Here is a 26,934-nt window from a genome sequence, read left to right as displayed (position 1 = left end):
CTCACTGTGATCCAAACTGCTGACTTCTGAGCTAGAACTAAAAGTCAGCCCATTAAACAGTTAAGCCTCCTTATGAAAATCTGCTTATACTGTGCTTCATTAATACCCCTAGGAATCTCACACCCATACATTACGGAGCTTTACTGCATTTTTACTTATTCAATGACACTATGTCGCTACTCCTCACAACGGTGAGGAATAATGCCTCTTGAAAAAAATTAAAATGTGTAAGAGAATTGCTTATAGACTGGTAGAATTCATTGAAAGCAAAATTCCATAATGATCCTTGAGTGTGAGATACATATTAACTATTTTATATAAAAGCTAAACTTTGAATAAACGTTAGTTTGGGTGTTTTTGAAAGAGCTATATATCAAATCAGAGCTTCAACAGCTGCACTTCAAAGGCCGAAGTGGAAAAAGCAAAACAAAACATTACAAGTACTTCCCCAGAAATACATTTCCCTAAGATTCACTGATATCAAAGACCCAGACTTTTAGGTTGAAGAATTTATCATGAGACATCAAAAAACAGACAACAGAATAACGGAAAACAAAGATTAAAACCAGCAATTCTATACAAATTCTTACTCACGGAAAAGAAAACATTCAAAAGTGCTTCAGCGTTGAATGTTTTTGTTTGGTCACTGTTTCTTTTTAAAAACCAGGAAGAAATGTAGTATGAAAACTCCAAACACCTCTTTTGCATGAAAAACAGCACTTTAAGTCCAGAAGTAAATATAACATGATAAATTTGGAATAACATAATATTCCAGATCAGTATACAGTAACAGAATTCAGTCTAGTTCAAGTTATTTGCAATATACCTGATTCAATGCAATGTAAACCTTGAAGGTCTGCAGTGATAATTTTTTCTTATTGATTTCTGGAACGTGACATCAATAAACAGCACAGACTGATGACAGAACTGAAGGCCCCCAGGACCAAAAGTCAGAGACAGACCTTAAATTCCCATATGGCATCAGTGAAAAAGAATTAAGATCAGCTTTTAAATTTCAAAACAGATGTAATTCAGCAGAGAAATAAACCAAACCATAAATACATACTTACACAACAAATAATGCTGCTAAAACTACTTTTTTTAAAGCTCAGACTGATGTGACCAAAGCATGTTACTTTCTTGGAAAAGTCTTCTAGTTATATTTGTATTGGCAAGTAGTTTTTAAAACATTTACATCAGGGCAGAAAACTATGCTCACACCAAAACTTCCAAACCAGCCCTAGCACTAAGTTCATTTGCCTTATTTTATATATTTGTTTATCCACATTATGAGAAGAGTTTCCTATATAATTTATTTACATTATCTAACAACATCAGCAAGTATGTAAGACAAACTGCTCTATGCACATGTGCATATGGAATGTACAAGTATATTTCAACAAACAAAATAACTGTTTTATCAGACAGTATGAGAGACTAAGAATAGGATATAATATCACTGTGACCTAAAGTAAATATACTATTTGGCCACAGGAATTAGCTCCTTATGCATGTTTCACCTTATAATATATAGAAATAAGCAAAGTAATTAGTTGCAGGGATTTACAAGGTTTGTTTTCACTTTCTTTTCCCTTCTTTCCCACCTCAATGGCATTTCTGCCTCCTAGCTCATGCTTTAACGGACATATACACTAATAAATTTCTAGGGCTTTCCATCCAATACACTTAAATAATTCTTCTTAGCATGACCCTATCATTCACCCTGGCTCACAAGTTAAGTGTTCACTGCCAGAACTGCCATGGTGTGTTTGGTTTACAAGGGTAAGCAATAATGGTATCATTCAGGAAATTGGTTTGGTGACTTCTGGCTTACAGAGCATCCTTCCTCTTCTACACAGAACGCTGGAGTACCATTAGAATATACTAGTATTAAGTTGAAGTTAGAGCATTTATATTTTACTTCTAGTGTATCAACCCCTTCTTTAAATAAAATTATGACTGTCATCATTTACAGTTTGGATACTTTTTTAGATCCCATTAAGGCTAATTCCAAAAAAAATAACAGGGAATTATTTAGTTCAAAAAGTTTCCATCATTTATCCTTTTCATGAATCACTCAGACTTCATGTCAGTAACTGAAAACATTCATGTTGATCTCACAAAGAACAGACAATGTATTATGCATGCTGCCCACTAATTTATCCTTTAAGAAAGTCTCTTGCAGGCCACTTGCCAATACTGCCACTCACTGTCTAAAATATAAATAGAAGTGCTTCTAGAATATCTAAGTAAATAATAATTGCCAGTAGTTCAAATCAGCAGGCACTTAAAACCCATATCCTGCACAACATCAGCTTGTACCAGATGCTTCAGAGAAATGTATTTTTGAGTGGACTACTCTGAAGCAGTATATCCACTACTGAAGCACCCTCCTAAACTCTTTCTTAGGATGGCTTATCTCTTCTTCGTATTTAAAACAAAATACCATCACACACACAGAGTCCATACAAATAGTTACTCACTTTCGAAAAAATCCTATTTAGTTTTCAATAAGAATAATTTTGTAGCAACGACCAAGACTGCCTTTTCAGGAGCCCATCCACAAATTCTGTTAGACTAAGGAACAAATTTCCCAGACAAGATGTGGATGTCACATTATTGGAAGTTTTCAAGGTTACAACTTTATACAGCTAGTGAAAGATGACTCTGTCCACAGCAGGAAAGCTGAACTAGATGACCTCTAAAGGTCCCTTCCTTAAGAAGGAACCATTCTAGGATTCTGAAGTCTGTATTTGCCAGTCCAACACCACTAGGAAGGTTTGTCTACAAAACTGAGCAGTGCAGTTTTTGATGATCAGAACTCCTTGGGTTTTGTTCTAGGACAAATTCCTATTTCAAGAAGGCAACTTAATTGTACAAGCAATGTCAACAAATTCCACACGATTATCCATGTATGAATTATTCATGAGTAAGTACTTACAGAATTAGCATCTTAGCATTTACAAAAATAATAATTTTGCCTGCATTTCTTCACAAGTAATGGATAAGAGAGGATGAATTTAAAATTGTTCTAAAGGCAGTTTTATTGCCACTATAATAACCCCACTCAAACAATGGCCAATTATTTTCCAACAAATAATGCAACTATTTTGTTAGTCAACATTAGGATGACGATTACTGCATTTGATAGAAAAAATCCCCAAATCCTAAAAACCTCCACCCAAACCAAAATCCAACTAAATCAAAACTCTCCAGCAGCAACAGCTTGTAGTATGCTATTTAACTGGCTTTACCTCAGTAGTTTAAATTTAAGAGTCAGCTTTAAGTAGAAATGCAGTATGTGAAAACTGGAAAGAAAATTCCCCACCTACAGCTGTCACCGAAAATAAAACACAACATTTCTCTTGAAATCTCAAGTGTGCTTCAAAGAGGCACCATGTGATCATATTTAGCTACTGCACTTTAGTTAAGAACATTTCATCCACAACAGATAAACAAAGATTTCATTGAAACATGTCAAAAAAATTAGGTGAAAACCAGGTATAATTACTTATAAGTCTCTAATCAATAATTATATATTTGATTTTAAGTGCAACCTATAACTTAGGAACATTTTCTTTTTGACCCTATTATAATTTGCAACATAGGCAAAATGAAATAAACTACACATATTTTGGAGAATAAAAACTCCACCCTAAAATAGATGAACTGTTTTAGGTAGAATAACTCTCTGTAAAAAGATGTGTGCTATTGGAATAGTACCAAGAAGATGACTTGTGCAAAATGTAGGTGGTCTTAAACATCTCCAAGGAGATTGATTAAATGGCTCCAATTCAGTTTAAAATGCTTATCATTTTATTGAGATAGCCAGCAAACAACACAAAAATATCCATGTCTGTAGCAATTTTTTTTTAAGATAATTAGGTCAAATTTTAGAGTTGTTATAGCACACAAATTTTAAGGAACGAAAAATATTGTAAAAAGAAAAGTAATTACAAGGTAGTATAATGTCACACACCACTCCTCCTTAAAAAGGTTCTGTGTTAATCAGGTTTACTTACTTCAACAACCAGGATGAGGCACAAAGATTAGATATTTGGACAGTATTCTTGAAAGTGTACTTATTTTATTTGTATTAGTATAGTTATAGAACGTGATTAACTATTTCTGGCACATATAAAATAAACTGCATGCAAGAGATTAAACAAGGAAAAAGTACTTACGAAATCAAAGTCTCCATCTTGAGGGACTTTCCAGTTATCAGGGAAAACATTTTTGGATATGTGGTAAGGTTCATGCATGTTCTGATTACAGTTTTCAGGGCTTTTATTCTTGGAATCTTGTTTATCAAAGTAGTCCATGAAGGAAGGTCTTTGAACTTGTGGTGAAGTAGCATTGCCTTAGTAGAAAGAAAACAGAAAAAAAAGTAAAAAAACTTTCAAAGATTAAAGAATTAATGCACTATAAACGAAACTTCACTAATTAATTTTCCTAGGGTTTGCTAATACAGTCATCTGTATGTGATGCAAGCCTCTGTTTTTCCCCTGAGGATCTCCAGCATAAAAACTCATGGTCTAAGTATGATATTTTTGTAGCAAGATACAACGTGGAGAAATGTTCAAGACATTTCAGAGTTGCACACACAAATAATATTAGAAGTTACTTCATGCAATATCAATTTGTTGTTATAGAGACTGAGTAACATGAGGTGCTAAGCATCCCTTTGGGTGCTGAATGCCCCTAAACTCCAAAGTCTGGTCCACAGGCACTTGTAGGAAAGGAGCAGAGTTTCACTAAAGGTGGGATTTAATAATTATTTTGAAAAAGAACTTGCAAAATACAGCTACACAAATTGTGTCTAGATGCTGCTTAATTCATTACCAATGAAGATTCCCAGAAAATTACAGGATCACCCTCTACAGAGGATTTCAAAGCACCCTGTCTCCATATCCTGGGGGATTTTTTGTCATCATCAAACAGCTGCAAAAGCTTTATGAAGCAGATCGAGATCAGCATGAACTTCTGTTCTTTTATCCTTTTCACAAAACTAAAGGTAAAAAAAAAAAATCTTCAGTCCTATATGATTAAAATTAGTTTTCATTTATGGGATTTCAAAGCAAAATCATTACTAAATAGTATAACTTATATAAAGTATGTATATAAATATATATAAAGTATAAAAGTAATAAATATTACAATAAATAAATGTCACTGTCACCTCAGATAGCATATTCTGCATAGCACCGACACATGAAATGTACTTGCTGGAAGTGTAGCATATTTGACATGAAGATATATGAAATATATTTCCACAAATAAATATGAAACAGGATGAGAGACAAATAACTAAGATGGGGGGAGAAACCTAAAACCAAAAATCAGACAAAACTATACATTTAAATTACAAGCAAAACAAAGTAATAGGAATTTTTATTCGCTATACTTGTTTTAACAAGTGAAAAGATAAACTGAAAATATATTTTGTGCTTGCGTCTAACATGATTACTAGGACCTGCTAATCTCCTTAGCTGGCTTTACACTTGTTTTTATTCATTCACTTAGCGTTTTTTTCCCCCCCTCTCATTTGCTTCCTATTTCATCATCTCTTCCCATCTCCTTTGTCTAAAGATTTTCTAAGTAATTCTAATTTTGCTGCATGACTAACAGCAGCCCATGTTTTCATTAATGTTTATTTTTGTACTGCCATCTTTTCATAGAACCATCAAGGCTGGAAGAGACATTTAAGATCATCTAGTCCAACCACTGACCTAGAAACACCATAATCACACCATAATCACCACAACCATACACCAAGTGCCACATCCAGACACTTCCTGACACTTCCAGACATTCCAGAGATGCTGCCCCCACCCCCCCTCCCTGGGCAGCCTATTCCAATGCTTACTCACTCTTTCTGTGAAAAGCAATTTCAAATAGCTAATTTGAACCTTCCCTGCCAAAACCTAAGGCCATTTTCTCTCATCATTTCACTTGAGACATAGCAGAAGAGACCAATCCCCACCTTGCTAGAACCTCCTTTCAGGTCACTGTGGAGAGCAATGTGGTCACCCCTGAGCCTCCTTTTCTCCAGGCTAAACACCCCCAGATCCTCAAGGGACTTGAGCTCCAGACCCTTCAGCAGCTCTGTTGCCCTTCTCTGGACACACTCCCACGCCTCAATGTCTTTCTTGAAATGAGGGGCACAAAACTGACCACAGTGTCAAGGTGTGGCCTCCCCAGTGCTCAGTAGAGGGGTCAATCGCCGCCCTGGACCTGCTGGCCACACTATTCTTGATAGAAGCAAAGACTGTATGTTGATTTATTGCTTCTTTTCTTTCTGCTGTTCCTAAATTTTTCTTTTCTAGTAAGATTTCTTCTGCCATTTTTTAATGTGTGCTTCTACTGTCATGCTCTAAGCTTTAGTGAATTTGACCTCAGTTGCTTTCCTTTAACTCCACAATGATTCCTTGAATCAATCTGCTATTTCCATACACACCTTCCTTTTCCATTTTTAGCTCATTTTTTTCTCAGTTATTGATGCATTTTTTCATATATTTTTTCTAAACCCAGATCTCTGCTTACCATATTTTAAATTAATAACAACCATGACCTAGCAATACAGCGAACTAAACTCCAGGCTGAATTTAACTGACCAGACAGCAGATACCTCTTCTCCAGAATCTCTCAAGTTTGCCCCCACTAAACTCAAGATCACTTTAAAGACATTTCTTGATCTCATGAATCTGGGACTGAGGAAGGGATGAGAAGTAAACAGCAGGGATGCCAAATAACTACAGAGAAGAGCATTAAAGAGCAAAAAACATAGTCATAGAATGGGTTGAGTTGAAAAGGATCTTTAAAGACCATCTAATTCCAACTCCCCTTCCATGGGCAGGGACGTCTTCCACTAGACCAAGGTTCTCAAAGTCCCATCCAGCCCAGCCTTGAACACTTCCAAGGATGGCGCATCCACAGCTTCTCCAGGCAACTTGTTCCAGTATTTTAACATCCTCATAGTAGATATTTTCTTCCCAATATCTACTCTAAACCTGCCCTCTTTCAGTTTAAAGCCATTATGCCTTGTCCTATCACTACAGGCCACTGTCAAAAGTCCCCCTCCAGCTCCCGCTTTGGTACTGCAAGGTCCTACAAGGTCTCCCCAGAACATTCTCTTCTCCAGGCTGAACAAACCCAACTGTCTCAGTCTGTTTTCATATCAGAGGTGCTCCACCCTTCTGATCATTTTCATGGTCCTCCCCTGGATTTACTCCAACAGCTCCATGTCCTTCTTATTTTGGGGGTCCTAGGGCTGAACACAGTATTACAAGGTGGGGTCTCATGAGAGCTGAGTAAAGCAGAAGAAAAATGGAAGAATCTAGATTTTAGAAAAACACACATTTAGTCAACAGATCCAAGAGAAAACAGTAGTATGAAGGGGGTAGAATTAAAAACAGAAATACAATGCACTTTCTTTGTACAAACTGTTTATTTCTTGGCGACTGCTGCCCAAAACCCCTGAAACTATTTGTACCAAAAAGATAGGACACCACACTGCTGGCCTTTCACAACCAATTTTTTCTTCTGCCGAGATGGCTGTACTTAAGTTTCGTCCGAGACATAGTTATAAACAAAAAGATTGCCAGCGTCTCTGTTCAAAACTCTAAGTACCAAAATGTTGGCCCATTACTGGTAAGGTAGTCTCTGTCCTCTCACATATAAGGCAACAGTAAAGATTTTCCAAGCATTGCTCATAAGTAATAGAAGACTACCTACATACATAAAACAAACCAACCCCTCTGAATTCCTTGCTACCAAATGCATATTATGGAAATTGGGTCAACAGGATTGAAATTACTCCAAGGTAAGCAAAGAACATTTATTTTTTACTTTGAGAATGTCTTTTATTTGTTTTGTTAAATAAGAATTTAGAACTCCTGATTTCAGTTGAGCATATAGTCAGTTAACCCAATTAAAAGAGCAAGAGCTGCTTACCTTCACTGCAAATATAAAAACTCACACACAAAACCAGAAATATGACTGCAAAACAATGGGACCAGAGGTATTTCAACTTTTTTTGTTTTGTTTCTTCCTCCAATACAAAAAATCCCAATTAATTTATTTAGAATTTTTTTAATGTTTTGGTTAATTTTTATAAATAAATAAATGAAAAAAGAGACACTATTTTTATCTCTGGCTAATCTAACAGGTTCAGTTAGCGTTTTGTAGGAATGGGTTGACATCTACCAGTTTAAAGGCTATGTGGAAACTCCTACCTCTTTTGTATTTACTTTATAAAACCCTCAGGATCTTTATGCCAGCGCAAACTGATATAGGTTGCACCTTTTTTTTTTTTTCCAAATTAAGATAATTTTGGTCTGAAAGTACTTTTTGAAACTTTCATGAACAACAGAGTAACATAATCTTCTCAACTATCTTTCAAAAACAAAGAAAATTAGAAGTATAGCACATAAAGATTCCCTTAAGGACAATTAATTCACTCATCTATTCAGTAAGTTACATTTGCCACAAAAAATCTACAGTACAGTCAGCATCACTTCACACGTGAACTGAAAACCTATTGTGCAATAGCCTCTTGCATTCTAGAAGGATCTGTATTTTTCAGTTGTTCTAATTATTTGCTTTTCAATAAGAAATAATCATGTTTAAAAACGTTTTCCAGTTTCAATATTTAAGAATATCTGTCTCCTGTTATCCCTACAATTTGCCTACTGCAAAGACAGCTGGGGGAAAAAGGCCATAATAAAACAAATCAAACTGCTGGCAAGCCATGAAACACAGAGAGCACCACTGATGCTGAAAACACATTTTACCTCAGCAATACCCCTGATAGGAACACAGCCAATAGGGATGTCCCCAAATAGTTACGTAAACAAGTTTCCTCCAAGAAGTATGCTGAATAAAATGAATGAGGCAATGACATAACACAACACCAACTCTATGAGCTGTTTCAAATCCATTTCAAAAACATATCACAAATAAACTAAATAATTCTCAACACACATTTCAAAATAAGGAGGAATGAACACTCCATTCTAATGCATGTTTTGGTAAAATTCAACTGACGTCATCTACCATGAAAAATTATTTTGCAGTGAATCATTTCCAACAGAAAAGTATTAAATTAATATCAAATTGATTTTAAACCAGTTTAAAAGTTCTGCTGTTAGTTAACAAGTAAGGTCAGCAGATGAGGGCGACCATCTCCTACTGAAGGGAAACTCCCACTACAATTTCCTGTGAGGGCATGGGTGCTGGTATTTTGTTTGCTTGGCATTGTGGAATGGAGAGGTTACAATGTCCTGTGGAAAGTCTGTAAGTCTTTCACTCTGTGACTACCAGAACGCTGGATCTCTGCAGCTGCATATTTACAGAGGAAAGCTTTCTTCCTTTTGCCAAAACCCATGAGCTTCCACAGCCTTCCACATTCTGTGCATCTCCATCTAGCACTCAACTGAGGAACACTTTCAGCTGCTTGGTGAAGTTAGGGATCTGACTCTCCTGTCTGAAGTGCTTCTGTGAACATCCTGTCAGTATTTTTTATTTCCTCAAAATGCACTGCTTTGTCACTATTAAGAGTCAGATGCTGTAAAGAATCAGTTTTCAGCCTTCTTTAGACCTGTATCTACCTATGTGCTCTCACCCCTGCTGCAAAGGCTACCAGAACTTATACAACATCATGCACTGTAACTTAGGCTTTGTATTCCATACATTCCTACCACTACTCTCTCCCTGAAAAACAACTGCCCTACAACACAATGGCAGTAATTCTGGGAAATGGAAGACAGAAGCCTAGAATTTTGACCTCAGTCTCCAGGCAAATGCATCTAACAGTGAGCTACCACATAAAAAGCTGCCACAGCCACCTCCTTCAGCTATATTTTAAGGAGGAACTGTGACTGTATTTTATGAGTGGAAAAGCACTTCTGCTAACACATGCCTAAAGCAACCACCTCAGAGAATTAGAGGTCAGGCTACTGGGAACCACAAGGAAACAGCAGTAGGAACTGTATCGGTTACTTAGACCAGAGCAGCAGGGAGTCAACCTCAGGAAAGAAATGTTTGACTATTGAGAACTGTGTAACAAAGTGGTTACTGAGCTCACAGTTTTTGTATCACAGTGACTTGTACACCCAAAGCCTTGATTCTGATTCAGGCCTCATTGGGTCACACCTATTTGCCAGAAATAATTGCAAGTGGCATTTAAATGGAAAATCCATATAATTTTCAACTAGTTGAAGCTTTCAGAGACTTTTTGAATGACTGTGAACCCAAGTTACAATATTTAATGGGGAAAATTTTCCAGCACAAAATGTTTCTTTGCTTCTTGAGAATAAGACTTGTAAAAATGGTTTAATAATTTTTGGGGGTTTTCTCCCCACTTCCTGGAAAAAGGAAAAAAAAAAATATTCAGACGATACTGTTATAATCATGGAATATGCTGAGCTGGACAGGACTTATCAGGATCATCCAGTCCAACTCCTGGCCATGTATAGGACACCCCAAGAATCACACCATGTGCCTGAGAGCATTGTTCAAACACTTTCCATTAGTCCATTCCAGCCAAATTACACTTTATTTCTGTTTTTAGCAAAACAAAGAAAATCCACATTAAACTACATTCTGCAACAGCTCTCAAAAGCACAATTGCCAACAACATTATTTAAAAAAAATAAATAAATCCCCATTTTTAAAATACAATACTAATAGTGACATAAATGAACATCTTTTTTACCAGTCACAGAAAATGGCTTGATAAAGAACACACACCTATAAACATCTTCTTTATCTATACATATACAAGAATAAAGCACTAGTACACCTATATATGGGATCAACCAAACCATCTTCCTAGGGGCACAGTAAACATACTTGACTGAAACTACATCCATGAAGTATCAATGCCCAGGCTACAGCAGCACTGAAACTAGCCCAATTAATTTGCCTTATGAAATTCCTGCTGGAATCAGGATATAAGTTGTTACAAAACACGTGGCACAAGCTTTTGGTTTTCGGCTAAAAAAACAGCTGTAGGATTTAGGCCTAAGAGTCTTGAAGCACCACTCTGGAGCTATCACAGCATACAGGAGACTGACTTACAGTATCAAACACCTTACCCTGGATGCTGAAATCACTAAAATACAATGAATAAGCCAACTCATGATTTCTTCTATCAACCTGTATGTTCTACAGCATGGTGCATGTCCCACTGTAATCAAAAATACCATGAAACAATAAGACAAGAAAGTTCAGCAAGTAAGTGCTGCAACCAAACCTGTTGCCTGACAGCTGAATGATTAAACCACCACTTGCCTCAGGCTATCTCCATTTTGCCAAGTTAGCTGGAGTTAGCTCAAGACAGTCATCTGAGGAGGGGGGGAGAAGAGGGAAGGGACCCTGCTGCCCAAGAATTACATTCTTATATTTGATTAGAAGGAAGAATGTGTTCAAGAATTATACTGACTAAACCTAAAACGTCCATGTCTTATAGGACAAAAAGGAATTCAACAAAACCTGATTATTTTTCTTCTACATTCTAGCTGTCAAATGACACCTCATGGGTTCTCTGTCCTCTTCTTTTAATACATTCATTAAATCACAAGCTAGAAGCTTCACCAAAGACTAAAGCAACAGCTAGAAACCCAGAATAAACACAAACTGCACTAAGAGACAACTTATTTTCCAGCCCAAAGCAGATGGAAATATGAATTTAACAGGGCAAAAAAGAGAAGCAGGGGGAATGTTACTGAAAAGGAGAAAAGAGAACAACCACAAGTACTCTTGGTGCAACAAAAAGCCCCAACACTAAGCCTTGCTGAAAAACCACAAGGGGAATGTGAGGAAGCTGAACACTAGTCTCTCCACTGACATATGAAAAGGCTTCTACACAAAAATAAGTAAAACCAAACAAAAGAAGTAGTATTTCCATCATTTTCACTGTTTCCTCTACTCCACGTTAAACCTCCTAAAAAATTCAGTTCCTCCCAACTCACTCATGTTCTTCATTTTCTTTCCTCCTTCCAGGTACATACCACAGAGTCTCTGTTCAGAGCATGCACAGGCATACCAAGCAAGACAGGATAACTGTTGTTTATTACTGGACTATATAATGTATGCTGGGACAGGAGGACAGGCCTCTTTTTGTTTCAAATCCCAATTTTATCTGGGCACAAGTCCCTATTTGTGAAAAAAATATGGTTTTAGTTATTTTCTGTCATGGCTCCCAGAGGCCTCTAAGCATGGGTACTTATAAATAAAAACATATTATTGTTTCTTATTTTGTCCTTGAGCAGGCAAACAAAAGGCAGAAGGAAACAAAACATGAAACTAAACACAACAGCAATTAAATAAGAAGTTTGTCATAAATATTCTGTGTCTCTAGGAAGTAAACGAAATCTCTCTTCCCTAGTTTACGAAGTTTATTTCTCCAAACTTCTTACTTGCAATGTTCTATTATTCAGCCATAACAAAGAGAACTTCTAAGATACTCATTCTGATTTATTATAATCAAATCTCACAAACATCCAGAAAGTGGCTACTTTGTCTATAAAGGTACATTGGAAAAAGCAACCAATCTCCAAAATCTCATGTCTGTTGAGTACAAAGAAGCACAAAATCTGTTATTGCCTTTCAGAGACAGCAAGGATTTTTATCACCTTCCTGGTGACATTGATTTAGGAAACTTGCTATTGCTACTATTTCAGCCAATAGCACAACAATCACAAAACCAGAGGACAAGCTACAGTGGACACAATTTATTTTTAGCTGAGAGATGCAGAGGTCCCATTCTTGAATTATTTGTAGTTTTTAATGGAAAAAATGCAAATAATGGGTGCCTAATGCAAAATACAAGAAATTTTACCAAGTAAGTGCTGAAACCAAACCTGTGGCCTGACAGCTGAATGATTAAACCATCACTTGTCGTGAGGCAAACTACCTCCACCTTGCTGGCTTTGCTTTGCTGCAGTTACAGAGCTCAAGACAGTCATCTACGGGAGAGGAAGGAGTGAAAGGAAACCTGTCACCTTTCCCAAAATTGTTCTTGTTTGAGAAGAAAGAAGAATGGGATTAAGACATATACTGGCCAAATGTCAGAGTGCAGAAAGGCAACTCCCTAACTACAGATTGTTACTGGAATAAATTAAAAATAGAAAATAACAGTACATTTCAAAAGCAATGTCCCCAGCAGACAAATACAACACAGATTAAGAGAATGCAATGCAAACCCAATGCCACTCGTCTGATCTGTTTGGCATAGTAACAGGTATTTCCTCTCAGCACATATAAAAACTGCTTGGATAGTATGATGCAATTTGGTAAACTACTTATACAGAACTTAGTTATGAAACTGATTTGTCAAGCTGCATAGAAACTGCACTAAACCCTAATTCACAGTACTTCCACCCTAAAAATTTATTCCAAATTTTTTCATACTAGCTTTCCCTTTTCGTTTGTTTTAAATCACACAGCTGAGAACTCTAAAGAAAAAAACAAAATAAAACCCAAAACAAACCACAAAAAAGCCAAACAAGTGAAAGCTACAAAACCACTTTTTCCTTCCAACTTCCTATACACACGAGAAAAGTTTTTGCTTTGCACTTCCAACTAATCTTGAGCAAATTACATCAGGTATCTATATGCAAACACAAATGCAGCTTTGTATTTGCTATGAAACACTACAAAGTTATTTATCTGGCACTGATTTCTACTCTTGAGATATTAGCTCTCTGTATTACACACACACAATTCCCCACATCCCCCTTCCCGCAACTGCCTGGAATTAAAGATTATTACATTGTGCCTCATGAAATCAGGCAGCTACAGCCTGAGTTAGAGTCATCTACTGATGCTGCCTATTCAAGCAAATAATTCTATTAAAATTTGTGGATCTCAATCTGCAGTATTCTTCAGTCAAACAATGAGCAGATCAGCAAGTAAATATGTAAATTAAGTATTTTTAAAATGTGTATTTATGGCTATTTCAGTGTAAGTTATAGTTTTATACATAAAAACATTCACAATTATTTTTTTCTCTTTGTTACATACTCCCTCACATGCTGCCAAAATCAATTAGAACTTTTTAGTTAGGTTTCTACAATCTTTCAATCATTGCCTTAAATCAAGCATTTTTGAATTACATTCCAAAAATTGTCCAAATTATTATTTGCTTAAAAAATACACATCTGCTAAGTGATCATGGGTTACAAAACTATTTTGCAGCAAAATATATTACTGACTGCCAACCCCAAAGACAGTCATGATATATTCCCTGGACCACTGACATTGAAACAGCAGCCTCCCACATAATCACACCAGTTTAGCTCCAAGGAACTGGCCCAAATGTATGTGGGACAGGAGATAAGCAGTACAAGAGACAATTCACAGAAGGACAATTTGAGAGTCCTCTAGAGAAACTTAGCAAAGCACCAGAACCAGGCTTCTGCTTTGAATCTCCCACTACAGTCAAATTTTTCTCTACAAATTATAGACTGCTTAGAGACACAAATACCCCTCTCTCCCTGTTTTAACCACAGAACTTGACACTTAAAAGCCTTTCATGATACAACATAGTCATGCAGCACAAGGAAACACATTATTAGAAGAAAGCAAATTAGCAACATACGTTTCATGGTCCCATCTTCCTCTTCATCGTCATCACTGTTTATTACCATGGTCCCCAAGTCTGATTCTAACATGGTGCTGTTGTGTTCAATCATTGTCTGAGCGCCTTCACTCATCGTACTGGTGGCTCTCATGGTACCAGCACTCTCTGAATTGGTCTTCACCATGGTGTGAGAGTCCAACTCATCTTCATCCTATGGGGAAGTATTTGCCAGAACACAGCAGATCATTAAAAGAAAGGTAAGATGCAATCACTTATTATTTTTTTATTTCTATGTGACCTAGCTGTACTGCTGGACTCACAGGTTTAAAACTTGGAAAGAAACCAGAAAATAAAAAAACCTTCCACATAAAAAAAATTAAAAACTCATCTTTCTCTCATAGATGCATCGCAGGGTAAGTACAACATAACCCACACACTTGCCTTAGCATTCAGTTTTGAGTTATCTCTGTGACTTTCACTTTATCTCTCTGGGTTCCGAAAATCACAATTTACAGAAAGAGACTTTGCTGTTTTGCAAAGGACTATCACCTCTGACATAACATACAGAACCCAGGTGACCTTATGTCCAATTTAGCTATTAAACAATCTTCAACAGAATTTTTAAGGTCCCCCTCAGAAAAAAAAAATCTACTTGACTTACTTCAAGTGTTTATTTCCATTTTAAAACCTTTGCTATAAACGTGAGTAAATAACTTGTTAATACTACACATAAAAATAGCCCTTGAGCACATACTTACCCACTAAGTGTGGGGAAGATAATATCAAGGAGATAGACAGGAGCATTTTGAATTGGTAACAGTAATGGGCCAGGAATTTGAAACAGAGCACTAATGACAATCCAGTTAATGAAACGTGAAATTAATATGAAATACCAGTATTTGAAAACACTAATGAGAAATAGCACTGGTTTCCAAAATCTGATTTAGATTATACACACAACATCACAGAATTTCAGGAGTAATGTTACGGACTGTGACTATACACATTTTCTGTATGAATAAAATCTATTACTCAAGGAAAAAAAAATTAGACGTTCTCATTTGTTGCTTATGATTATTAAATGTAGGCAGTAATATCCATCACTGTGAAGTTACTCTGTCAAATTGTTGTATTTTAAATGCAAATGCTACTTTCACCAGTTTTATAACCATATATGCATCCGTTTCTTCTTTTGTGTCAAAACTTCATTGGAGCTCCTTGATAAATGAATTTTATTGCTGATTACCAAAATATTTTAGCTACATAGTTTGGAAGACTATTAGATAACCCCTGAATTTTTTTAAATTTGCCCCTTACAAATAAATATCGCTGCTACATAGAAACACAGAATTCTTTAAGTTGGAAAAGACCCCTAAAATCATCAATCCAACTGTTAATCTGGCACTGCCAAGTCCACCACTAAGCCGTGCCCCTAAATGCCACATCTACAAGATTTTTTAAATACATTCAGGGAAACATGTAACATTAAAACAAGTCTTCATCCACTAACAAATTTCCCCTTTTTCTTAAACCTTTGCATTGCTCTATGGATTTTAAATGTTGAACTACGAAGATACTTGTAAATGCAGGGGCTGGGGGGGACAGACACAGAATGGGACCAAAAAAAGGAAAGCCCAGACTCAAACCCCTGCAGCAAGGTCTGGCACTTTGTGCTTCTCACTGAATTCATTCCCTGGCACTGCAGACAAGTTGCCTCTCACACAGACACACATGCACCAGCTATATGGCCTGAGTGCCTGTTTCAGTAAGGGCTGGTCTAGGTAGATACAGAAAATTGAGTGCGGTAATACCAGCCCCTGAAAATTATTCAGTTACATCTCAACTAACAGATACAAAACCACACTTAATTTGGATACAGAAAGTCTCGCTAACCGCATACCATAATGAAGCCAGGATACAGACCTAAACAGGTTTAAATTTAAATTCCAAATGTCAAAAGAATAATTATTTTCCAGATTATAATTTGCAAAAATACTTGAGTTCATTTGCATTATTTCAGGGTTGTTTTTATTTTAGTTGCATTCTATTTCGTACCCTACCCTTAAAAAAAATTATATTCCCAAAGATACAGCCTACAGCTACAGCAGTAGGCAACTGTGCCAGTAAAAAAATGAGAATACTTTGGTATTGCTCCTCCTGGTGGCAACTTCAATTTTTTTTACTTTGTACCAAATGTTACTGTTAACCCCAGTTTTCTATGAATTGCATTTTTCCCCTTTTAAAAAGGGTACTCAGGAAACAAAAAAAAAGTTGTTTTGCATCACATTTTGCAAGTACCAGAACAGTTAAATTACAAGCATTTCTTTCAGTACTGCAATACACTATAAAACTGACTCACAACATACTGATGTTTTGCCTATTAATCACTACAAATTTGGCATCTCTAATATACAGACAGGCAAATCTCTGAATTTAAGGCATAGTTATATTTGATTTACAGACTAGGTTGACTAATACTAATATCCACTTGCATTGCATATGGTCCTAAATTTACCTAAGCTGAAATAAGAAATTAAACAAAGACTTTCCTGGAGCTCAAAACTTTTATTGTAGAATTTAGTGGAAAAAGGCTAACAATATGAACAAGCATGAAGTGGAGTCCTAAATTACCATCTTCACAATTTCTGCTTCATTGAAAAAATGATCTTTTATTTCTTCAGTCAAATCAACTATCTGGACTTGGTCCAAAGAATAGCATTTCATTTTCCAGTCTAAGAGTGCCAAAAGCCTTTATCTTCGCATTGTCTCTCAGCAAAGAGAACAGCTCTCTTTCAGCAGGACTAAGGATCACAAAAGCCCGCCTTAGTACTAGAAGAACAGCTGTCTCAAAAAGGGAAGTACACAACAATTTTGATGAATGGTGTTTTCCTTATATCAGGAATGATGTACTGAGACAGAACAATATAAAATTCCTTTGTGGCCTGTGCATGTCCCAGAATAATTACTTTAGTGGCTAACACAGATTGCTTCCAGAACTGTCATTCCAGTATTTCTCACAAATATGAGATTTAGTTAATATGGCAGTAGACTACACAGGTTCTGAAAAGGTAACTTTATAAAAATATGCAGTAGATCCAAGCTAATAGAAGTACACATTTACATGAGAGATGAAAGTCATTCCTTCATACAAATTCTGATTCAAGATTTACAGAACATAAATATTGGTGTAGAACTTGTGATCTGTTGTTAAAAAAGGTAAACATACTGATTAAATAAAAACAAACACAATCTAAATTTTAACCAGGAAAAAAAAAGAGAAATATTAAAGCTGAAGTGTCATGTTCTCATACTGTTTAGGAAAACAGATCCAAGAATCAAACAATAAAAATAACTAACTCTGGAGTTAAACTGTCTGCTGCTTTCCTGTGTACAAGTAATAAGCAGCCAGACTTGTATTTGGAAGGGGTTTCAGTTGCACCACTATACGGAGACAAGAAGGTGCACACAAGCAAGAACTCTAAAATTTCTTGAAATGCTACAGAAATGACAATAGACTACAAAAACTTGGAATAACATCATAATGTAAAGTACAAGTACCTGCAATAACCTGCAATCCTATAAGACTAACTCTCAGGATCTTCTTATTTACCATAATGCTATTATTAACAAAATCAACCCTTAAAGCATAAAAATGCAATCATAGAGGTTTGATTATCAGAATGCTAAATTCAAAAATACTTCAGCAGAAACCACACACAAGACTTCATAATATATTTGTAAAATAAAAGATCTCATCACACATCTGAAGTTTTCTCAGAGAAGATGGCCTTGCAGACCATACCTGATTCTACATCATTACAGAATTGAATGAGCTGAGGTAATTAATGGATTTTTCTGTTGCCTTTTCAACAGCAGTACAGATGACGACTGATAAAAAAACTTAACAAGGGAAGCAAATACGGCAGCAAAAATCTCTGCCTGATCTCTTTAAAATCTCTGCCTGTGGTTTGGCATGTAAAAGGAACACTAGAGGGCAGCAAAGACAGCCAACTCGGCTGCAAGGTATTAAAGGAAGATTTATTTACATGCTGGCAAAATTTAGTATCCTGTAAAATAATTTCATTTACTATTAACACCTCATCATCACCTTTGAAAAATGTAGCTCAGTCACAGCTATCTTTTCTTAAAGCACTGCAGTAGCTACATAAACACGTAACACAGTTTGGTCAAGCACAAGGATTTTGTAATCCTGTACTCCTAAAGTACAAAGCCAAACTTCAACCTGAGTATATGATTACTTCTGAGCACACAAAACTTAGACCCATCAGTAAAACAGGTAAAAACTTAACTTTCAGCACACAGTCAAATCCCATCGCATTCAACAGACATCTGTCACAAAACAGCACTTAAGTTTGTTTTCTATGTCCAGGTAATGACGCCTTGCTACATGCTCGTACCTCCCCATGCTTATTCTTCCTATAATCAATTTCTGGCTCCACACTGCTGTGGATTTTAAAAATATGCTGTATTTCTAACTTCAGGACACTTAAAGGACTGTAATCAAATTTAATTAACATATATGTCAAGTGTTCTTTGGCGTGAAGAAAACTGGCAGGTGAAGATTTAACACTTTCATGCAAAATTACATGTGTATATATATAGCTAGATATAGCTATAACATATACATGCAAACACATGAAAAAAGCATGAAAGCAAATATTAAATCCTTCAGAAAAGTACAGCACAGTGTATCAGATTTAAAATACAGAATAACTCATCTGATTCACTAGCTTCTTTACAATAGCGCTATAAATATTGTAAACATATAAAGGAATAATTACAGCAATTCTTTGAGTCTCAAAATATAGATGCCAACTTTATATAACTAATATAGGATTAACCAAATAATCTTTTGTATGAATGAATAAATAATCCTACATATAGGAACAACTGATTATTGACAGCTGGCTTTGGTGTTGATAGCTGTCAATCACTTAAGTGACCAAGAAAAAAAAATGGATCACTGAAGTAGTAATTTCTTGATTTAATACTCAGAAAGACTTAAACATTTCTCACATCATAGTGACATTAAAATGTAAAAGAAAACATACAGAGCACTGCTTGTTAGCTCGTTCCTTTAAAGGTCCACAGAAACAAATATTTAGACATGTTTTCTGTAAGCTGCCAGGCAACAAGTTACTTTACATTCCTATAATGCAGCTGCCCAGCCTCAGCATCCACTTCACATCCCACTTCCAAAAATGCACGAGAAGAGATTGGTCACGTCTCATAATGCCTAAACTAACATTTAAACTTTGATATTGGGATTAACCTTCTGTAGAACACAACACTTGTGACTTTTGCTTAATTAAAAAAACCCGTACAACTACCTCAGCACCTATCAAAACAAGTCAGTTTGTCAGAAGGCATTCTCATCATATGAGCAGCTCTCATAACAGGCATAAAATCAATTCTGAGCACACTATTCATAATGATATTATATCTCTCAGGAAGGATACAGACATGAAGACTGTATTCAACTTGGGCATTTATTTTCAGCTCTGTAATACAAAGTTTTGAACAGCAAAAAATATTTACATTACAACTGACAACTTATCACACTATAATATGTCCACAGACGATGGTGAAAAAGAAAAGTAAGAATCAGTTTTGGGGATGTGACTCTTCTTCAATTGAAGGACAACTACCTGAACTGACCCTGAAAATAAAGTATAAAATTGTGAAGACTTTGCATCTGATTATTTCTCCAAATCCACACATTCCATTCTACTTCCAGTTATGCAAGTCACTTTTAACTTGAGTAACCATAACTATACAGACTTTAAGAAGCTGAAAGCTGAAAGTGACAGTGAGTAATGTGTATATTTCTTAATATTTAATTAAGATTAAGATAAAAATAGTACTCACTGTCACTACTACTACATAAGGTAACACAGGGACTGTCATTAGCTCTTTCTAGGGCTGTTGCCATCAGTGCAGACTTATCAAGACCTGTATTATCATTTGCACTACAGGATCATGTAGTCATGCAAACTACACACAAGCAGCCCTGTATTTCTTAAAGGGTTCTGTGAAACTGATACATAAGGAGGAGGAATATGCAAGGGTTATTTATCTTTATTCCTGAATGCTGGAGTGCTGACTTCATCCACTACCAAACTGTATACCAACTATACCAAACTGGCACTCATATTATAAGCTTTCCCTTTACAAAAGGAAAATAATAAATACTCAGAAGTGCAGAAAGCATTGATTTACTCTTTTTCTGGCAGTTCCACAAAAAAGTTCCAAATTGAATGAAAGGCACAACGTTTGAGCTTATTACACAATGTCAAATTATACATTATTTTGAAGTGAAGTGTGGGGTTGGGGGATTGATTGTTTCTTTTTCTAAGATGACAGACACAGATACTGTAATGCTTTCATTTTATTCCTCCAGATTTTTATCCTGGTTTCCTCTAAAAACTTGTGGGTCCATTGATTAACCTCTGCCCAGTATGCTTAAAAAACTAAAATCAGAATGCCACTTAATTCAGGCTTCACTTACACTTAGCATGTTGTTCAGAAGTTTACTATGCAGTATATGAGCAACCTGCATTCAAGAAACACCTTACAGACAATGTCTTTAATTGAAAAGAAAATTGTAACCACTTCAAAGAATCACAGAATGTTTTGAATTGGAAGGGACCTTAAAGACCATCTAGTTCCAACTCCCCTACCATGGGCAGGGACCCCTTCACCTAGATCAGATTGCTCGAAGTCCCATCCAACCTGACCTACAGCACTTTAGGAATAGGGCATCCACAGCTTCTCTGGGCAGCCTGTTCTAGTGTTACATATCCTCTCCACAAAAAATTTCTCCTAATATCTAATCTCGATCTACCTTCTTTCAGTTAAAAGCCATCACCCCTATACTACATGCCCTTGGAAAAAGTCCTTCTCCAGCTTTCATGTAGGCCTCCCTAGGCACTGGTACAAGTTTATGCTGCTGTTTCCTAGTTTGGATGAGTTTGCACTTGTGGCTGAACAGAACCTTTGGTGACAGCAATTTGACAAGACTGTGGTGCTGTCTCTCAAATGAATCTGGAATTTTTTACAATGATGTATTGGACTGAAACTGTTGCAAGACATAGGAAGTCTGTATTATAACCAAACAATTATTAAAACCAGTCCAGAACAAAATTTGTTCTGCATTGTGACACACAAAAGATATTCATAGGTCACTCCAAGAACTGTTTTTGCCAACAAAGAAATCCCTCCTCACCTCACCATCATTCTTCATTTCAATCACTTGTACCCTCACTTTTTCTATTAAAGCTAATAGTATTTCAAAACTTTTTTCATTCAAGACTTACCAAGCCATACAAAATTATTGGACATACATTTACTGATAGCAAAAGTCACACTTACTATCAAATCCCACCAGTTTTAACAATTATTAAATATTTCATCCTAACTAAAAATCTTATCACAGATTATTTTCTTGAATCATAAAACTCTGTGAAAATTTAGGGAACTAAAAAAATATCAATACCATAAAAAAATTCATAAAATTATTTTTTATAGTAGCTACAAATATCTTCTTTTACTTGATCTTTTTATAATGGAAAACTTTTGAAAATGTTCAATTCTTCAGTATAAACTTTACAACAAAAACACCTGGACATCCTCTTACAAGAGGATTTACAAGTTATTCTTGCATGTTTCTTACCAGCCCCTGTAAAAATAATTTGGTATTATTTATTAATATTACTTAAACAATTACAGCCTAGAAGTCAGCATCTGCAGTGAAAAATAAAAAGGAGTACACAACATGATATAACAAAGGATGATAAAAGCACTCTGAAAGAATATTTTGCTGAAGCTTTTACCAAGACTCTCTCATTCTTCTCTTTGTGTCATCTTAAACTCTCATCTAGTGATCCCTTCACTCAAGGGAATACTATGAAGCTTCATTTTCCAATTTCTCCCCTTCTGTCTTTCACTGTGCTGAAGCCATGCTCTCATTTTTCCATTACCTTTCTTTTCTGAACTGAGTAGTCTCATTCACAAGTCCAGTTTCATGGCTTTCTCCTATTCTGCCACTGATCACTACTGAGAAGTCAACTCGGCCTCAAATTTGCCTCTTTCCTTACTCACCTGTGAAGTTTTCAAACTTTTACTCTTTTCTCACATCCAGTGCAACTACAGGCAGGGCTGCCTCTAGCCCTCTGCAAGGCTGGCCTTTAGAATCCTTCTACATCATGATAACAAAAAACATTGAGCAAGGTATGCAAATGCTGAGCTGCCAACTGCCCTGACCTTCTGCCTTATATTGAAGAGCAATTTCTTCAAGCAGAGGTTGACTTCTGGTTCTGGGTTTGTTGATGCTCATGCACTGGTATATGATTTATAGGCCCATAAATTCTACTAGTATAAGTAAAAATAGGACAGACTCAGCATTTCCATATACTACAATAGAACTCATTTTTAAGAGCAAACCAACCTTTTAACAAAAGTGGCTGATTAGACAAATTAGGAACTGTATTAGACAAAGTTGCCAGGAGGTGCAGGGAGGAGAGCAATCCTTTCCTTCTGCTCCGCACTGCTCAGGCCACACCTGGATTGCTGGGTCCACTTCTGGGCTCCTCAGTATAATAGACATGAACACACCAGAGAGAGTTAACAAAGGGCCACAAAGATGATCAAGGGACTGGAGCATCGCTCCCACGAATAAAGGCTGAGAGCTGGAACTGCTCAGCCTCAAGAACACAAAGCTCATAGGGGACCTTATCAGTATGTGTAAATATCTGAAGGGGAAGTGCAAAGAGGATGAAGTCAGGCTTTTTTCAGTAGTACTAAGTGACAGGAGCAGAGGCAATGGGCAAATAATGAAATGAAAGAGATTTCCTGGGAACATCAGGAGGCACTTTTTGTATTATGAGGGTGACCGAGCATTGGAATGAGCTACACAGAGAGGCTGTGGAGTTTCCTACCTTGGACATATTCAAAAGCTGTCTGGACATGGTCCTGGGCAGCCAAACCTCAGTGGCCCTGCTTACGTAGGGGGGCTGGACAACATGACCTCTGCAGGTACCTGCCAATCTCAACCACTCTGTGATTCTGTTTTCTCAGCCCCATTAACCAAAGATACTCCTGTTACTCTCAGATTTGAGGCACCTATCTTCTATACCTAGTGACAAGCAGACTCTTGCTGTATGTTTTTTACTGTAGCTGGTCCCCTTATGGCACCACAAGAGCTCATGGCAGAATTCCCAACTATTACAATGGTAACACAAGTAAAAGATTGCTGCCCCAATCCTGGATTTGAGGTTCTCTTACGCTGAACACTAAATGGGGGGAAGTATGGAGGGAAGGAGTGTGAGGGGCGGCACAGTAGGGAGTGCAGCGTCACACTCTGACTTCTGTACCCGTGTAAGAACCATGAGGAGCTGCTAAATGCTGCCTCAGTTGAGGTGAACCAAACTTGTGTTACACCCTTCCATACAGTAGTGCGAGTGGGAAGTCTACACCACATCCTTAGCTGGCATGGATTGTGCCCGGCAATGTGATCTGAACCTCAGACTAAGTAATCAGATGTCATGCCTAATTTTGGGTTAATGAAAAAGACATCAACATTGTCCAAGCACTTAACATCTCCAGAAGGCAACAGTACAGCAACAGCAAGCTAATAAAGATATCAGATTTTTGTCAGTAATAAATCAGTCTCTTCAAAAATCAACTATTCAATAAGTCACAAACATCAACTCTGCATGTCAAGTCACACAGAGGAAGATTTCCTAACATAAAAAAAATAGTATCAGCCTTCCCCGCCTTTTTTATTACTAACTAAGCAAATACAATTCAGAGTAAACCACCTTTATAAAAACAAGTTATTGATATTCTTAGAACACACTCTTAGAACAGAAAAAAAAAATGCAGCCAACCTCACTGATTGCTGGAGATAAAAAAGATTGCACAGAATCTGCTTGAAAAGTACTCCTATATATACATCAGCACAGAGCACTCTGTAACAAGGATTCTACAGTTTGCTATAGGACGAACTGCATTTACTGCACTGCTCTTTTCTGTTTGCTTAGAGCTGTAACATTCCAGTCTCCATCTTCTCTTTGTGCTTTTTCTGAATGACCTTGAATGACCACACATTGTATGTGTGGCAATACACTTCTCTGAAGCATGTTCTGCTGCATTGCACAAGACTAACCTGAAATAAATTATGTAGGGAAGAGTAATAATGCCAGGAACACAGACTTATTCTTAACACTGCCAAACAATTCTAAATGCAACCTACATATCACACAGCCCGCTTCTCTCCTCAAACATATTCTGACAATGTCATCTGAAGAATGAAGTACAGTCACCATTTTCATGTTACTTGGTTCAAACCTCACTGCAATCACTTCTTACTGAGTGTCATCATTAATTATTCTGTGTATTGGACTTAACAACAAAAAAAAAAATCAAACAAATACCAAGCAAAGTGCCCTGAACTAAAAAAATCTAAACCACTTGTCTAGAAGTCCACCAGTGAAAGTAGAACCTTAAACAATTTTGGGGGTTTTAATGTTATTCTGAATAGCTGAAGTTGACATGGTTTCTTTTCCCACTTCCTAGAAAAGCTGTTTACTAAGACATTTCATGGAATAGTGCTGAAAGCTGGCATTTACAGCATTACTCATAATTAAGAGAGGAATACTCAGAATTCATAGACTTAAAACCAGACAGAAAACCGGTAAAAAAAATTATTTTAACAAAACTACAGGAAGCAGGGGAAAACAGCAATTTATTTGTAAAGTATAGATAGTTACAGGAAAAATGGGTACACACCGAATTTTCTTCCTCCTCTTCTAGTTCTCTCTGCTGTTCTTCATGTCGCTTTGCCTTTATCTCCATAGCTTCGGTGATCAGGTCCCTTAAAATTGAAACTGGCTTAGCATTCTTAATAAATGTATGCTAGAGAAAAAAAAAAATCATTAAAATATGTAATACCATTACAGCATTTGTGCCTCATATTTAATTATAAGTCCTATTCAACATCACAGATTTCAGTGATATACATTACCGTACATAGCACAAAATCTACACCAAAACAACATACAGTGTCTTTCAGCTGCTTCGTAACTAAAATATTACTTTAACTATTTTTAACAACTGCAAGCCTTGGGAAATGTAATCACTTAGTATCTGCTTTATGAGTGAAAACACAATTTTCCAAAGAAATCATGCAGTAAGTTGTAAATAGAGTGGTGATGATCTGACATAGAAAACCAAACTTTTTCAGATATTCGGTTTTGTAATTTAATAAAGCTTAACAAATTGAGAGCACAGATTAGTGTCTCTAACCAGATCATCTGTGGCTGCTAACTTCAACAAACCTATGCTTTAAATGTCATACAATAATTTCTTGATCTATGATGCTGAAACGTGGAACCAGTAAAAAAACTTTTACTTTTACCAGGAAGCTTAGTTTTTAATTCAAGGTCATTTAAAACATTACTTCTTCATTTAAGACAACATGCATGATACCATTTGCACATTTTCCTGCTGAATAAACACCTGCTGTTAGAAAAAACCCTGATTTTTGCATCATCATATGCAAGTACAATTTAGGCAAAAATGTAACTAAGCACCTCAGGAAAAATATTAGTAAGTATTTAAAATCTGTTCCATGAAGAACAGAACTGATGAAGCCTCATTCCCTACACCTACTAACTATCTTCTTCCTTGATGTATTAATTCAATTACTCTCTTTTTCATTCCATGACCTCCCTTGACAAACAGTACTTTCATTTCTACTCCAACATCTTCACAACACCTCCAGCTCCATCACATATTCTCCAAATTCCAGCTAGGGAAAAAGACAACACAGACTCCTGATGAACAAACACAGTATTTGGTTTTCTGCAATAAGCATGGGAAAGAAACTGCATGCTGAAGCTTTTTGTTTGTTTCTCCTTACTTGCCCACATTAATGCAAGTCTCTTCTATCCAGCTGTCTGTATTCAGCTAACCATACAAACTTCAAATCCTGGAGGTCTCAAGTACTGGCTCATACATCACACAGACACTTATAACTTTGTTTTTTAACCTACTTTGTGGTCTACATTTTAGTGTTTTGCAATGTATAAAATTAAATATTCATAGCACGATCTATAAATATGATGGATCTATTACCAACTTCGCAAAATTCATGTTCTCCTCGTAGTGGAGTTCACTGGAACTTAAAATTTAACAGCTGCTATTGCTAGCTCAACACAGAATAAATCTAGCAGGAGAGTAATACGGGAAGCAAAAGCCTGGCATACCCTGCCTTGCTCCAAAGGTTCACACTGCCAACTGTGGCTCACATAGGAAAGTGCCCACTTGGT

General features: G+C 36.4%; 1 protein-coding gene across 1 annotated transcript in view; it reads right to left on the bottom strand.

The window, feature by feature from the left end:
- Positions 1–26,934, bottom strand: part of STK3 (serine/threonine kinase 3) — a 128,383-nt gene that overhangs the window by 44,569 nt on the left and 56,880 nt on the right. The window contains exons 8-10 of the mRNA XM_005516995.3: positions 25,394–25,519; positions 14,603–14,795; positions 4,185–4,360 (exon numbers count right to left, since the gene is read on the bottom strand). Of these exons, the coding sequence (XP_005517052.1) occupies positions 4,185–4,360; positions 14,603–14,795; positions 25,394–25,519 (495 nt within the window). The remainder of the gene's footprint in view (positions 1–4,184; positions 4,361–14,602; positions 14,796–25,393; positions 25,520–26,934) is intronic.

The sequence above is a fragment of the Pseudopodoces humilis genome, chromosome 1, assembly GCF_049639895.1.
Source record: "Pseudopodoces humilis isolate 2021_Gansu_Grassland_sample_001 chromosome 1, ASM4963989v1, whole genome shotgun sequence".
Taxonomy (NCBI): Eukaryota; Metazoa; Chordata; class Aves; order Passeriformes; family Paridae; genus Pseudopodoces; species Pseudopodoces humilis.
This window is presented reverse-complemented; position numbering and strand designations above follow the sequence as displayed.